The 15,927-nt window shown below is 41.0% G+C and overlaps 1 protein-coding gene across 1 annotated transcript in view; it reads right to left on the bottom strand.

Annotated features, from left to right (window-relative positions):
• The window catches only part of ELL (elongation factor for RNA polymerase II), an 85,882-nt gene that overhangs the window by 33,624 nt on the left and 36,331 nt on the right, over positions 1-15,927 (bottom strand). The window contains exon 2 of the mRNA XM_037885537.2: positions 12,721-12,768. Coding sequence (XP_037741465.1) covers positions 12,721-12,768 — 48 coding nt within the window. The remainder of the gene's footprint in view (positions 1-12,720; positions 12,769-15,927) is intronic.

Here is a 15,927-nt window from a genome sequence, read left to right as displayed (position 1 = left end):
TTTTTAAATTCCGGTTTACCACAGCAAGAGGGAATCCAAACCATCTGGGGAAGGTTTCTGAAGAGGTATGCTTCCTGTGGATTTTATCCTGCCAACAGGTTCACCCTAGGGCTGTAGATTCTAGACTTGCCTGCATAGCTATGTCAGTTGGGGTGTGATTTTTTGCCAACATAGCTATGCTGGTAAAAACCCTAGTGTAAGGGCAGTTATATGGGTACAGAAGTGCTTATGGCAGTATAAGCTTACGTCGGTCACGGTGCCAGCAGTAAGTTATACTGCTGTAGACATTTTGATATCAGTTTAACTGCATCTACACTAGGAGAGTTTTGCCAGTTTAGTAAACTGGTAATGTTAAACCAGCAAAAACCTCCTAGCATAGCTTAGATTTTAATGATAGATATTTTTTGGAGGTAGCATGGCTTAGCAGCTCATCAAAAAGTAATGCACCAGTTAAATCTATATCAAAGGCTAGACAAAGCCATTTGAAAAATTCCTGCCAGATTCCAGAAAGTTAAGCTGGAAAATGGTTTCAGAGCTCTTAGTAGTGAGAGAAGGTGCTCCTCTTGTCCCCGCAAAACTTCCTACAGTTATCAGCACTTGTGTTGGCAGCATGGGGAGCCCTACTGTGGGCAAAGCTGTTTTTAACACCATGTCATTGAGATTTCTCAGGGCAGGTCTAGATAAGGTGGTAAGAATGCTGGTGAACACCTACCTGTGCTCTGTCTAAACCAGTGCCACTGATGTCACTACCACTGCAGGAGCTGCACTGGTACTACACCACAGGTGGGAACTTTTAGGGATTTTTTAAATGAGCATGCGAGTGTAGATAAGGCTCAAACGTGCTCCTGCACGTAAAGCAACAGGCAGGTCCTTGAAATCCACTTATCTACCCCAAGCTCTAACATATCTGGCTGCAGGCTCGAGATTCACCAGCACAAGCTTTTCTTCTCTGGTCTTGTGCTCTGCCAACTGCAGGCATTCAAAGATCATGAGTCAGACCCCCCCCCCCCCACACACACACACGCAAAAAACGAAGACTGGCTTTAAAAAAAATCATGACCAAAACATGGGATTCTTTTTATTTGCTTTCTGGTTTTGGGGTTCAGAGTGCGCGAGGGTTATATTTTCAGGTTGGTACAGAACCATAAGAACTAGAAGGTTTTTTTTTTTTTTTTTTTTAAACTAAATGAAAGCTGAGATTCTCGTAATCACTTGATTCCAGGAGCTAGGGATTTAATCAGATACCAGGTATTGTGATACTCGAAATAAAATGGCAAGAGCCAGCGTAGCCAGTTTTTGCAACACTCAGTACAGCTGCAAGAACACAGGACCTGGTCCCAAAGATCTCCCAAGGATGACCTCCTCACGCCCAGTAGCATGTAGTGCTCATAAAAGTGGAAGATAGGGAGGTGGGAGCCACAGAGTAGAAGAAAAGTTGCCACACACGTAGCCTTGACGAAATTTTCAGGACAGAGGCAGAAAACGAGCAAAGAAGAAATGGGCCCCCCCCCAAAAAAAAAAGAAAAAAGAAAGAAAGAGCTAAATCTACATGAAGGTATGGGTGGGGAGTGAAACCTATCTGCCAATCAATCACAAGGGGAGGGTGGGAGTCTCCACCAGAAGACACTGACAAACCCCACTCTAGGAAGTTGGTCCACCCTCATTCACTCATGCTCAAATCATGGTTGCTGTTGTCAGTATTTAATTCAAACCAGTGTGGGCTGGCTTTTTTAAAATTAGTGATCTGGCACTAAACAGTGCAACACAAGCCACTAGAAATGATGATTATAATCTCTCAAGATAATAATTTCCAAATCAGGATTTCAGGCTCACATTGGAGAGTGACCCTGCTATTATATGAATCAAATATTAAGTGTGCTCTGCAAAGAACCCTACAGATGACACTGGCATCAGCCTAACTTGTACCATTTTCTCATGGATAACGAATTCCCTGAGTCCTACCGCACTAGTTTTTAAACTGAAAGAGCTACTTGTCTCTTTTCCATGTATGTTCTGGGCTCAGCATGGATTAGGGCTTTCCACAACATAAATGGTTGATAATTAAGATGGTTGCCAGTGGAGGGTGCAAAATGAATGCCCGTTGTAATCTATTTTTCAGTTGTACCATACACTATTTAAAGTTTGACTGCCTATGAGGGTTGGTCTACACAGAGAATCAGTACAAAGGCTAGCCAGAGTGTGAATCAACAGCACACCAACTTGCCACACTACTAACTTGCCATGTGAACACTGGGGGATTTGCTGGAGCAGTGTTCATATGGTGAGTTAGTCCATGGCAAGCTGGTACGATATGCATGTACACCCTGGCTTCCCGTGCACTAACTGACCTTGCAGACAAGCCCTAAGTGAATTACTGGTTGTACCTTGTATCACTATACATGCATATATTTCACATCCATGTCTACCATGTCCAGCACAGCCATGGGTCCAACTGGTAGCCATTTGCTGAATAATATAAACTCCATTTAGTAGGATCTATATGGCTTTCTGGGTGCTTAGTCACTTAGCTTTGGCCTCCAAGTACTGTAACAGCAGAGTGCTCTAACAGCCTAGGAACGCAATGCTTATTATCTCTTACAATTGGTCTGGCAAGAAATGCTTCAGGGAGCAGTGCTTGGCAAAATGAGTGCCCCTAGTGCTCCTCCCCACACAAGTATAATTTCTACATTGGCAAACCTTGCCTGCCCCCAGTTACTAGAAGTGGTTTTCCTCATTTCCAAAAGAGCAGGTCAACATCAAATGTCACTTCACACAGTTTGCAAATGTGAAAAGTGAGCAAGTTATCCAATCCAGGAATTCAATACTTTAATGTAAATTCACTGGACTTGATTGGGTAGAATTCCAGCTACCAGTGCTATACCAAGATAACACATCTTGGTTATAGATGCATCTGATGAAGTGAGCTGTAGCTCATGAAAGCTTATGCTCAAATAAATTGGTTAGTCTCTAAGGTGCCACAAGTCCTCCTTTTCTTTTTGCAAATACAGGCTAACATGGCTGCTACTCTGAAACAAGATATAACACCAACTCTTTCCCTAAAATAAAGTGCAGTGGACTGAGTGCTGGGAACTTCTCAGCCGTCAGACACATGATGGGTGACCAGGGGTTTCAACCTGTCACTTTCCTCATCTGTAAAATGGGTATAATTCTGGCCTCTGACGATATTTGAAGATTTAAAATGTTAAGTGTCCTCTATTAATTTCTTTTTGACACAGTTAATGTTCCCTTTTAATAATTTTATTAAGATGATGTTGAAGTAAAAAGAAAATGGTACAGAGTTTAAGCACAGAAGTTTCTGGTTATCAGGGATTAAGGTACAGATCATCAAGGGGTGTGAAATTCGGTTTAGGAATGGGTGGCTTAAGGAATACATAATCTGCAATCTCCCCAATGGGGGTAAAAGGTTAACAGGTCAAAGTACCGACAATGAGATATGGGGGTATGTTGTCCATATAATGGCTATGTTCAGGTGTGGAGTATAATGAGTGGATACGATGATGAGGATGGATTTACCCTCATTTGGTGAGATTTAATGTTCAGTGACTTTATGGTTCCAGTTCATATGGTCCAATGGAAAAAAAGTCTCAGTCCCTTTCCCATAGTTGATGCACAATGTCGTACCGGCTCACACCTCCTGGTACTGTCGGTGGCCAGTGATGTGTTCGATGTAGATGTCCCTGGACCATCAGATGGTGTCCGAGACCATAAGGTGCCGCATGAGCCGTGCGTAGCGTCGACCGATCCCACAGGTCCGCAGCACACGCTCGTTGCAGGGGTCCCAAGCGCCCAGGGCTCCGACGATCAGGACAACCATCTGCACCTCGTAGCCCTTCGCTCCCAAGGTATCGGCCAAGGGGGTGTATTTTTCCAGCTTACAAGCTTGGGCTTCGCAGAAGGCCAGGGTCCTGTTCTCAAAGGAGACCATGACAGCGATGAGGATGATCTTTTTCTGGGCCTCGTCTGTGACTACCACGTCAGGTCGCAACTGGCTGTCAGTACCGGGGATGGCACAGTTCACGGCAACCTCCCTCAGGCACGGTGCGATGGCTTTCACCAGGAGGTTCTGGATGGCATTGTGGTGCAGCTGCCAGGCTCTGGAGCGGGGCTTGCAGCTGCACAGGACGTGCGGCAGGGTCTTGTTGGAGTAGCCGCACTTCCTGCAATGCTTGTCTCGGTTCCTGTGGCAGACGGCTCCGTTGAGCGGGACGCAGTTGAGCCGGGCACAGTGGATGAACTGCCAGTCGGCAAAACGGGTGAAGCCGCCCCCGGCGAGAAAGTGGTTGCTGGTGTCCCACTTGCTGGTCAGTTCAGTTCAGGCTCCACCCTGGTCCAGTTTATGCTAACGTTAAGCATCCTCTATTAATTTATTTTTGACACAGTTAAAGTTCCCTTTTATACTACTAGATACACCAGCATGCACAGAACATGGACAAGATGATCTAGTGGGCCTTTTCTATCTCCCTATCAATGTGGAACCGTTCCTTACAGTACATTTTCAAGTGTTTTGTCCAATACTAACTAAGAAGTAACCAAATCAGAAATTAATGAGCTACTACAAATTTGACACTTGGCTATAACTAGACGATTGCTACTAAAGTCCCAAACCTAGCACTTCTGTAGAATTTCTGTAAGTTACGAAGCCAGCGTCCTCCAGGGACACAATTGAGACTGAGGTGACCAAGATCCGCAATTAACATTTACGTTAAAATTTGCTTGTTTCAGTACTGAAAAGTAGATTTAATGCAAATTGACAGTTATCTAGGAATTATTTTTAGCCAAAGCAGCAGGTCATCCAGCCATCTAATCCACATAATAAGTCTTCAAAAGAGCCCCAATGCTGGTGTTCCGTAATCACTATACCATGTAACCACTGGTATTTAAAAATAGCCCATTTACAGATGTGACTTTTGTTCTCTATTACAAGAAATCATTCGAAACAAAATGCTACACAGATGAATGTAAGTTTCACTTAGAACACTACTGCCAATGCAAGTCCATACCAAGAAGTGGAAAAAATGGCATGTTTCCAATTAAGGTGTTATTCACACATTTGGGGTTTTTAAAAATACCTTGTGAAAATATTGAGATAAAGCCGCACAAAAGTATCATAAGAAACTTCAGATTTTAAAATTTAAACTAGTTTCTTAACTGTTTTTTTCTTCCTTGCTCCCCCTTTCCACTCACCACCTGCAAATCTGACCCAGCACTAACCCCCCACTCAGTACATCCTTTTACTGAAATAGAAACTATCCTCAGCAACTCTTGTACATTTCACAATAATTTGCACTGCAAGAACTGCCACCCTTGAGAACGCTATGATCCTGAAGCTTTTGAATTCTAATTTAGAACTGTCTCACAGAAAGAGTGAAAAGTGAATATTTTATGAAATATAAACAATAAAGTAAAGCGTGTTGATAATGAAAAATATTTATACAAATGTAACAAACTGATATGCCTCTTGAAGTAGCTTAATGAGGATCATACAAAGCAGCTTATTTCAGTGATGGATCCAGCACCTTTGCATACCTGCTTTAAGGCAGAGTAACACTACAGCAATGATGACCTATTTTCATTATTGCAGACATTTTGAAAAGGCCAAAAGTTATAAAAAAATTACATGGTAACACACTGACTGAGAAAGTAGTTGACAAAACAATGCTAGTTTGAAGATACACATCTCACAAAAGCAAGGATAATTTCTAATTTGTGATTAAGACGACCTGTCAAAGCTTTCAGGACCCAAATGTAATCTACCTGGGACAACAGTCATATTTGGAAGATCTTTCCTCCTGATCTCAAACTAATAATTGAAAGAGCTGTCAGCCACATTTCGGGCCAACAACCCCGACAGCCTCCTTTTCAGCTTTGCATTCCCTAGACAATGAAGAACCACTGCCATGCCTCGCTATTAAGCTGAACTTTTTGTGCCTAGTGATTTGTCTCCCAACCTTAATATTTTAATTATGGAATAATGATCAAGATGAAAGGTATTTCCAGGGGATGAATGGACAGCTGGGAGACAGTGGTCTGAGGTACTTATTGCAAACATTATATGCTAATGAAAGAACATGAACATATGGCATGGAGAGCATTTCTAGAGAATTAATGCCAATGTAAGAGAAGATGCATTTGTCTTAAAATGTTTCTCATCCTCTCATTCCCCCTGCTCCCTCCCATCCCCGCCAAAATATTTCTAAGTAATTTGCAGGATTTTCTTCTCTGCAGGATGGAGGCATACAGGGAAAAAAATGCCTCAGCCTTTAAAAACGTGTGTTGCTGGAAACTGCGTCTTTAAATTATATTCTTTCTTTGAAATATGTCCCAGATACAGAACTTGTGACCCTTAAAAGTTAGATCAAAATCATCTCCATAGCAACATGCATTCTGAGGTAACATACAAAGGCAGCAAAGGGGGGGGGGGGAGGAGAGGGAGGGAAATAAAGGAAGAATGGGGGGGGGGGGGAGAGGAGGAAATAAGTTTGTTCCAAAAATAATAGACCAAAAAAAAAAAAGCATGAATGTGAGGATTTGTTAATTACTGATCTTAGCTCTTATCTGTTCCACTTGAATTGGAGAATTTACCAAAAATTCCTTAAAGCTAAACTGCTAATTCCTTAAAGCGAGGCTCTATCCTGACATATAGGAATACTACATTTAAAAGCAGCTGGTTACATAAATGCCAGCTTCTTGTCCTACCCAGCAAAGACAATAAAAAAAAGACAAAGCTCCTTCTATCTGCCCCAACTGAGCTGGTTCTCGCTCCCTTCAAAGCTCTACCTTTGGCCTTTACTTGGCAGTGCAATTAATTACACAGTTGACAACAAGGCAATCAGAGGTCAGCTCTGGGCTGCCAACAGCCTCTTTCTACCCACAATGCCTCAGTGCCACTCGAACTGTGCAGGTCTCAGTGTTTCACTCATTAAATGGCCATGTTAGAGGTAATCACGCTGCTTAATTCCCTTTTCATTCAACATATGTATAGGGTATGCTACAATTACAGATGACTGACAGCGGTTTCTATTAAAAACTATTCTGTGAAGCTCTAAATTAGTGGCCAGAAAAATCCAATAAAGTACACTAATTTTTTCCTTAATGTGTTACACTTTAAAAATAACATTGATAATTAGGTTTTATTTCAAGTAGGCCAAAAATGCACTAGGTTTAAGAATGCTGATCTCCAGTTCTGTTGATAACACTGCAGTGTCAACCTCACTAAATAAAGGGACAGGATAGGAGAGCAGGAGTTGTACTTTGAAGTTGTTCAGATGAATTTTCCCACTGAAACTATATCCTTGGAGAAGGAAGATAATGTAAACAGCTAGAAAGGGAAACTTCTTCTAACTCTTATTATAAAGTTTACAGTGAAAATAATATTTAGATCCTTAAAAGGTGACCAGTCAAGGGGGACATTTGTGCACCTTGTGGGCTTCTTCATTGCAGGCAGGGCTAACAGCACCGCTGAATTAAAGCTGCCCAACACATCCCATTATAAGACCTTGTTTTCAGTTGCTTACAGCTGCCGATCTTTAACTTTTGGGGCATGAATTTTCCATGCTGAGTGCCTGCCTCACTTGGAATTTTTCAAAAAATTTCCACCATCTATAAAGAAAGCCTGAAAGTGGCACCTTCTCTGCATGCTTTCAGCACCCAAAATCAAAAAGGGGCTTGGGGTTATTTTTGTTTGAAACCTTACAAAAGCTATACCACCTTACTTCCCTGTTTTGTTAGTGGCCTGGAGAGTTAGTGGGATTGCGAAACTACAAGGCACTGAAACGTGAGCACCTGCACAGGGAAGGGATTACTAGATTTTGTTAACACCTATTTAATTCACATTTGGAAGATTTTCTTCACAACCACATAAGGGCTAGAAGTGTAATATTTACAAAATGAAAGCATAGATTCTGCTGCACGCTTCTTTGGTGAGGGGTGGATTCTGCAGCAAATTCCAGGGCTGCAGAATCACAAAAGAGACAGGGAGCTTAGTACAGCGTTTGAATTCAATTCTCATTTCAGTTGCAATCCTGTGTGATGGCAAGTCAGAAGGTAAAACTTTACTTCCAAGAAATGGACGATGTAATTAATCTTTTGCTCTACTTAATTTTCCAAGACAACGAAACTGAGACACAAGATCCCTTCTTATAAGCTAAGCTCTCTCTTGGAAACTGCCCCAGATATCCCCAAATTTGAGTATAAATCTGTTCCACTTCTACTAGAAATGTAGTAATTGCCATTCAGGAACAGACTAGTGGCCACATAGTAGAGTATTCTATCAAAGGCCAGTCCCACATACTTCAGAAGAAGCTGTAAGAAACTTTTCAGACAGCTACAGGATAGCCTGCCCCAGGGAAAGCTTCCTGCTGACCCCCAATAGTTAAAGCTTGGCTGAAACATGAGGGTTTATATCCCTTCCTTTTTTTTTTTTTTTTTTTAAATTTACCAGAACAGCTCTAGATATTCTTGTTACCAGTAATCATTTTTTGAATCCTGATAAGCTCTTGGACTGTGATATCCTGTGGCAATGAGCCTCACAGGTTAGTTATGTTGTGTGGAAGGATTTATTGGTTTTGAATTTGACACTTAATTTCACTGAAGGTCCCCTTGTTCTTGTATTAAGAGAGGTACATTACAGTACCTCTGGTTCTTCAAGATGTGGTAGTCAGTATGGATTCCACTGCAGGTGCTTATACAAAGGCATAAGGGGGACAGCCACGATCTTCCCTCACTTCCCCTGTAATTCAAAGCCAATGTTGTTGAGGACTTTGAAAAGTGGGGATAAAGGGCGAGTTGTGGGATCCACACAGACAACAACATCTCAAAGAACCACAGTCATTGTAGGGTAAGTACATGTCCGTGTGGATTCCACTGTAGGTGACTGGCAAGCACAACTGCTCAGTACGTAGGACTCTCCTAAGCAGAAGAGGCACCTGCTGTGTTCATCTTTCAGTGGAATTAGCCCATCACAAGATAGTAGTGCTTGAAGCCCACAGGTTTCAAATCCACCATGTTGAGAAGGCCTGCATAGGGGTCTGGCTGAACATTCACTCCAGATGGAATGATAGTGTTGACAGCAGTGGCATGTCAGAGACTCAGAAGAGTTCTGGATGTTATTATGCAGCGTTTGAAGAAATGTAGCCAAAGCTAAGAACTAGCAAGTTGGACACTCGCCAGGTTCCATCTCGCTGCCACAAGAGGGAGGGAAGGTCTTGGATGGGAATGGAGGGACGGTCTTGGCCGCCCCACCCTTTATGCCCCCATACAGGGGCACGAGGCGACATCGGGTGCATGCCTGGCCTGGACTGAGTTACTTAAAAAATCCAATCGCACATGCACGCGGCACATGTGCACTTACAACAGGATCCACATCAACTTAAACCAGAGAATGGTGTTCCTCATTTCCTGTCTCTACACCATTTATTATGTGTATTTTTAAAAACGTGTTCTCTTATCTCCTCTAGAGGAAGTAGTCCCTTGTTTTTCAATTTGCATATGACAGCAATTTTCCATGCCGCATATTCATTCCTGTTGCCCATTTCCCTACCTCCTCTAAATCAGCCACATCTTTTTTCAGACCGAGTGACCAGGACTGAACATTCCAGGTGAGGTCAAACTATTTTTAGGATGCATTATAGCATTTTGTGTGTTCTTCTCACACCCGTTCCCTATGCATGTTAACATTTTGTTTGCTTTGACTTCTGCTGCATGTTGAACAAAGGTCTTTACTGAGCTGACCACGATAATGCCCCACTTTTCCTGTGTGCATCCAGTTAAATACATCTATAAGGTGTGTGAGTTCTAATTATGCTCTCCAGCATGTATTTCACATTTATCAACACTGAATTTATCTGAATTTTTATGAAAAGACCTGTCAGCCAATCCCTATCAGTTCACTGAGTGGTCATGAGAGACTGGGCACTGTATATTCAGCCACATTGCAGAGGTAAATCATGTCATCACGACAGCATGAGGTTTAAGACTACCACAAGATGACAGCCAGAGACTTCCATCGCAATCCACCATCCCAAAGACTCCCTCGGGTTAGAGATCAGCATCCCATTGGGATGAGCTGGCAGCAGCAGGGAAGGCTTCCAGAACCTGCTGGCCAACCCTGCAGCCAACGATTCAGCGTGAAATTATTTAAAATGAAAATGCCTTGGACATGGGTACAAACCCAATTACAAAATCCAGGAAGAAATCTGTATACTTTTGGGGCTCATGAAAGTTAAGGTTAAAACAGGGTTGAGAAGGAGCCAAATATACTTTTGACAAAGTTCTCACCTTAACAAGGGAAAGCAGTTTTAACAGGCAAATTATATCTGAGGGCATAAAGGGAGCCCTTTAAACAAAGGGATAAGAAATTGCCTTTATGTAAGCAATTTAAAAATCTGACTTAAAATTTACAGTCCCATTCTGTGCCAATCACAAGGCTCTCCTTTGGGCTACATATTATACTCATATTTGTTTCCTCTTCCAAATAGCACAATGCTACTGAGCTGTTACATGTGCGCCGGGGGGGGGGGGGATTGCACATTTTGCCTGCTATATCTCAGCTGTGGTTCAATTAAATGCTGGGACTGCATTTCTACCTAAACTACCTAGTTTGACCGAAGTTCTTATAACTTGGTCACAAAAATAAAATGTTCAAACCAGAGTATTTAGAACCATCTTGGTAATCACAGATTAAATAGGCACTGTTGATTCTGTAGCCACTGTTGTTTCTGTAATTAATTCTATTTAGAGAAGAAATTGTTCAAAACAGCTTTTGCCCACAACTTGGGCTCCATGTGTTCATTATCTTTATTTAGGGCCAAATTCTAACACATTGGTATAAACTCAGAATGACACAATTTACTTCAACTCATAAATCACATTGAAAGCTGCAGATATTCAGCACTCTAAGGTCATTTTTCATTTAGGTTACTAAATATGAATTTAGGAGCTCAAGTTTAGGTACTCAGGTCAAAATTTTCAAACCTAAGTTTTAAAACAGGGACCATATTCAGTGTTCAGTTACAGCTGTGCAAACAAAAAAAACAATGGGATCACACAATGTAAATGAGAGCAGAATCTTGGTTTGTAGAAAGAACACAACTTGTTTCATACTCCTGGGTAAATTGGTGCTACCAGTGATTAGGAATAAAAGTCATCCTGGAAGTGGACCAAACTTGATCTGGAGTTAAGACATAGTGGGAATATCTACATGGCAATTAAAAACCCTGTAGCGGCTGACTTGGGCTCCCAGGATTTGCGCTAAGGGCTGTTTAAGTGCAGTGTAGACATTTGGGCTCGGGCTGGAGCCCAGGCTTTAGGATCCTGCGAGGTGGGAGGGTCCTAGAGCTTGGACTGCAGCCCAAGCCCAAATGTCTACACCGCAATTAAATAGCCCCTTAGCCCAAGTCAGCTGGCGTCTAACTGCAGCAGAGACATACCCAGTAAGGAAACGAACAGTGCCATTCAGAGTAGAATTGTCCTTTAAAGGAAATCATTTAAACAAAATCAAGAAGGGTATATAGTATTAAGGCAGCTCAATTCTTAGCTCTCCTTCCTGTGCCTAAGCATGTCAACACATGATAATTAAGATGACTCAGTTCTAAGACTCATGCAATGCTTCAATACAAAAAGAGTGCATCAAGAACTGAGCACCAGAATTGATGAGGAATTATTCTTTTTTCTAGTTGAGAGTCCCAACGTTAAAAATAACACCTTTTGTATTTAAAGATCTATAAGTGACAGCTTTAAAATGTATCAAAGCATTGAGTTACTTTTAGTTGAGATCATGGAAATTAAGCACCTCCATTGTCAGTAACTAAAGACTGTTTCGTGCTTCCATAAACATCTGATGAATTCAGCAAAAAGGAAGAGAAATTATAAGGAACCAAGATTCCTGAATAGAAGAACTTTGGGGTGTGCTCAACACAGGAGCTACCCAGTTGCTTGGGACTGACTAGATGTCAAGCCAAATTTCACAGTGCACTAATAATGCAGTCTACCAACATTATTCTGATTCACACCTCAAAATGTAGCATCAGAACTGCCAGGTTGGGTGAGGTGTTTCCCAAGGGCATAGGCAAGGCTTCCATGAATTGCTACACTTATCACACGTAGTATCACTTGTATTTTTGGTTTCCTCATTCTTTTTGGCAGCAAGGCGTTTTTAATGTGCCCCACTATGGCTATCAACAGTGATAAACAATGGTGAGAAATTGTAAGGAAAAACAGTTTGTGCAGAAACACCCAATGCTCTTACTTGGACAACACTGTGCGCACAACTCAATGCTTGTTAAAAAACCAACCAACAAACAAAAAACCCCAAACACACACCACCCATTAAGGTAAGACTTTGATACATGCATAAGAACAGCCATACTGGGTCAGACCAGTGGCCCATCTTGTGCAGTATCTGGTCTTCTGGCAGCAACCAGTGCCAGATGCTTCAGAGAGAATGAACAGAACAGGGAAATTTCAAGTGATCCATCCCATTTTCCAGTCCCAGCTTCTGGCAGTTGGAGGCTTAAGGACACCCAGAACATGGAGTTCCATCCTGGACCATCTTGGCTAATAGTCATTGATGGACTTATTCTCCATGAACTTATTTAATTCATTTTTTAACCCAGGACAGATCTCACACATAGGTTAACTTTAAAGCAGTCAGTATCTACACCCATGGGACAGCCTTCCAGCCAGACCCATACACAAACTTACCCCTTGGTTTCCTTGAAATTGGATTGTTGGTCTCAATGCAACAGAGTCCTACAAAACAAGGAAAAAACAAACAGCCTCAGTCATAACATCCACTACCAAAAATATTCAAATAATTCAGTTTGCATTAACAAGGACACGACAATATATATATATTTTGAAGTGAACTAATGACAAAGTATTGCTACTGATCTTTTAAATTGAACATTTAATAGGAATAAGAAAAACCCTATAATGCTTCTGGCACCTTTGAAATGCCACATATTGAATTCCTTCTTGATCCCTGTAATCATTAACTTACACTGTGAAACATTATATTTGAGGCACATACAGACACATTGGTTGTATATTTGCAATGCTTAAGTAGTTTGTAAACTACATTCTTAGCAGGGGATTAAGGGGAAAATCTGTTACACCACTCAAATCTAGAATTTTAGGTAAATTATCGTTCCACCTAACTCTTCAAGGTACTTAACTGTCAGGTTCCTGTTAACAGTATCTTACAACGAGGTTGTGACACTTTCCGACTGCCCACTTAAAAACAAACAAAAAAACACAGGTTTTTCCTTGTGACACTAATTTGCTTTCATTTCAGGAAGTTGCACTATTGTTTGTTCAGTCATGACCCTATAAAAAGTTCCTTATAACAGATATCAATTGAATTCAATAATTAAGTTTTATTTAAATTATGGATACACGGTTATCCCAAAAAAAAAAAAAAGAAAAAGGGTTTGCATTCCCTGATACCTTAACGTTTGATGGCACTGGAGGCTAAATAATAATCAGCTTCAAGTCATTACTTAAAAGATACTAAGAATGAAAAATAAATGTATATAACTACCAATTGGTTTGGAAAGCTTGTAATCTGTGTAGGTTCTTTTCACTTCCTAAACCCCAAAACATTTCAGTGCATTTTAATGCAATATATACTTGCCAATAGCCCAGCAATCATGCTCTACTGATAGGGTAGCAAGCATGTATAATTAACACAGTTTGGTAGGGAGACGGATTTCAGTATCAGCCTTCCAAGTGATGAAAAGCAAGTAGTTACATACACCTTGACTATGGCCGTTTAAAAGGAATGAATTCCATTAGGATTTCTCTCTGAACTGCTTTAACTTTTCTGATGTGATTGGGTGCATGCAATAGGGGAACGCTTTCTGTGGTACTTCCATGTATCCAGGAAATCCTGACATTTCAGAGACTTCAATGATTAATCACCCCAGAAATATGCATACGTAAGAGGGTGTGCCTAGCAGTTAAATAGTTAATGGCTTCAGAGTCTATTAAGCAGAGTTTCCCTATTGAATTCCATAAGGGATCTTTCCAATTGACATCAAATTATTGTGGCTTAGCAAAGAAAACCTCTGAAATAGAAAAAGTCTATAGATAGACAAACAACAAGCTTAGAGCAAGATGAAACCCACTGGGTGTTTCACTGCACATCCATTATGATTTAAGTCATTAACATAGCTTCCAGCAATGTAACCAAGTCAGGTACCCACTATGACTAAAGAAAAACAGTGGTCTTGAAGTCTGGTAAGCACTCACTTTCTGCATTGTACTGAATACTCTGCAGACAGGATATAACTTTATAGTGAAATGATAAACTTCTTTCGTGCACTTCATACAGGGTTCACTAAATTCTTTAAGTACCACGACACTGCATACCACAGCACACTGTTCATAGACAGACTGGCCAGCTCTTGTTCCTGGTGTCAGCATGTACTGTACAGTGTATGTCCATAAATTCATATGAATGTAATTTAGGGGACGCTGAATTTGAAGGCATTTTAAAGAACACTGCATTGCATAAGAGCATTGCATTTTTGTACCTAATTATAGATTTTAAAAGCATCTGCAAATAAATCTGGAAAATTAGTTAACTGGAATAAAAAGCAATCACATGAAGTTCAGAAGTATTGTATGCAAATCATGACAAACTTGTAATCACAGAACTTATTTTATAAATATACCTATCCAACAAGCAACAATCACTTTTGCACCACTGCAAAAGTAAAGATAATTTATGAAAGATTCTGGGGCAAGGAGACTCATGAATTAGGCGACAAGCTTTAGCTTTATTGTACACTGTACTTTTCCCTCCCCTTGAAAGTTTATCTACTGTTCTTCCCGTCCTACACCCAGAGGTTGGAGATTTCTTTGATCTCTTCGTTGGTGATGAATTCTTTCCATCCAATGGCAAGGATCTTTCATAGGCACTTATTTTTGAAGGAGTCTAGTTTTTGTCCAGTGTTTTGGTAGATCTCCAGCTCTCACAGCTATATGTTAGCATTGAGATTATGTTTGAATTGAAAATGCTCACTTTTGGTCTGACATACCTTTGATTTCTCAGTTTTTTTCTAGTATCTCTGATTTCCATGTTGAGTTTAGTAACTGCTGTGGACACCTTTCCTATCTAAAAAAAACAACAAGGAGCCTGGTGGCACCTTAAAGACTAAGATTTATTTGGGCATAAGCTTTCATGGGTAAAAAACCACTTCTTCAGATGCATTCCTATCTAAATGTTACTTCCTTCTTAAGGTCTCCATTGGCTAGTATGATGCTGCCCAGGAACTGTTCTTTTTGTTTTTGCCTTCTACTGGGATGATGATGCTTGACATCTACGTTTTGAGGATGTTTGTTTTGGTGTAGCTAATTTTGAACCATGCTTGGCCTACTGTTTTTGCCATGTTATCTGTCTTGGAAGCTTTAAGGCAGCGACGCTCTGTAGTGCAACATCACTGGCAAAGTCTAGATCTTCTAGGCATTTGCTATCTACTCACATTGCTAACACCCTTCTTCATTACCCAGTCTATGGCAATGCCAAACAGTGGACATAACACACTACATAGTGTTATCTGCTCTGTTTCATTATTGTTTCAGATGCCTCAAAATAGGAACTCCAGGCAATGATAAATGGATTGAAAGGTTATCAAGGTTTCACTCTTTCCACAAAGACTACTAGCTACTTCCCACAGCAATAGACCTGGATCCATAAAACAGGTGTCTCCAAGCCACATCCTGTATTTTGGTAAAAGTGAGGTGGCTATTTTGTGCTCTCTCTAGTAAGATCACCATTAGACCAAAGCTGTACTAAATCACGGCTATGGTCCTTTCTATAGTAACACACCTTTTCTTAAGAGTGAGGGCCAAGAAGCCAGACACTGGAGAGCTTGTATGCAGCGTAGTTGTAACCATGTAGGTCCC

This window comes from Chelonia mydas, chromosome 25 (genome assembly GCF_015237465.2).
Source record: "Chelonia mydas isolate rCheMyd1 chromosome 25, rCheMyd1.pri.v2, whole genome shotgun sequence".
NCBI lineage: Eukaryota > Metazoa > Chordata > Testudines > Cheloniidae > Chelonia > Chelonia mydas.
The sequence above is the reverse complement of the archived record's forward strand: the minus strand, read 5'-3'. Positions and strand labels throughout refer to the sequence as shown.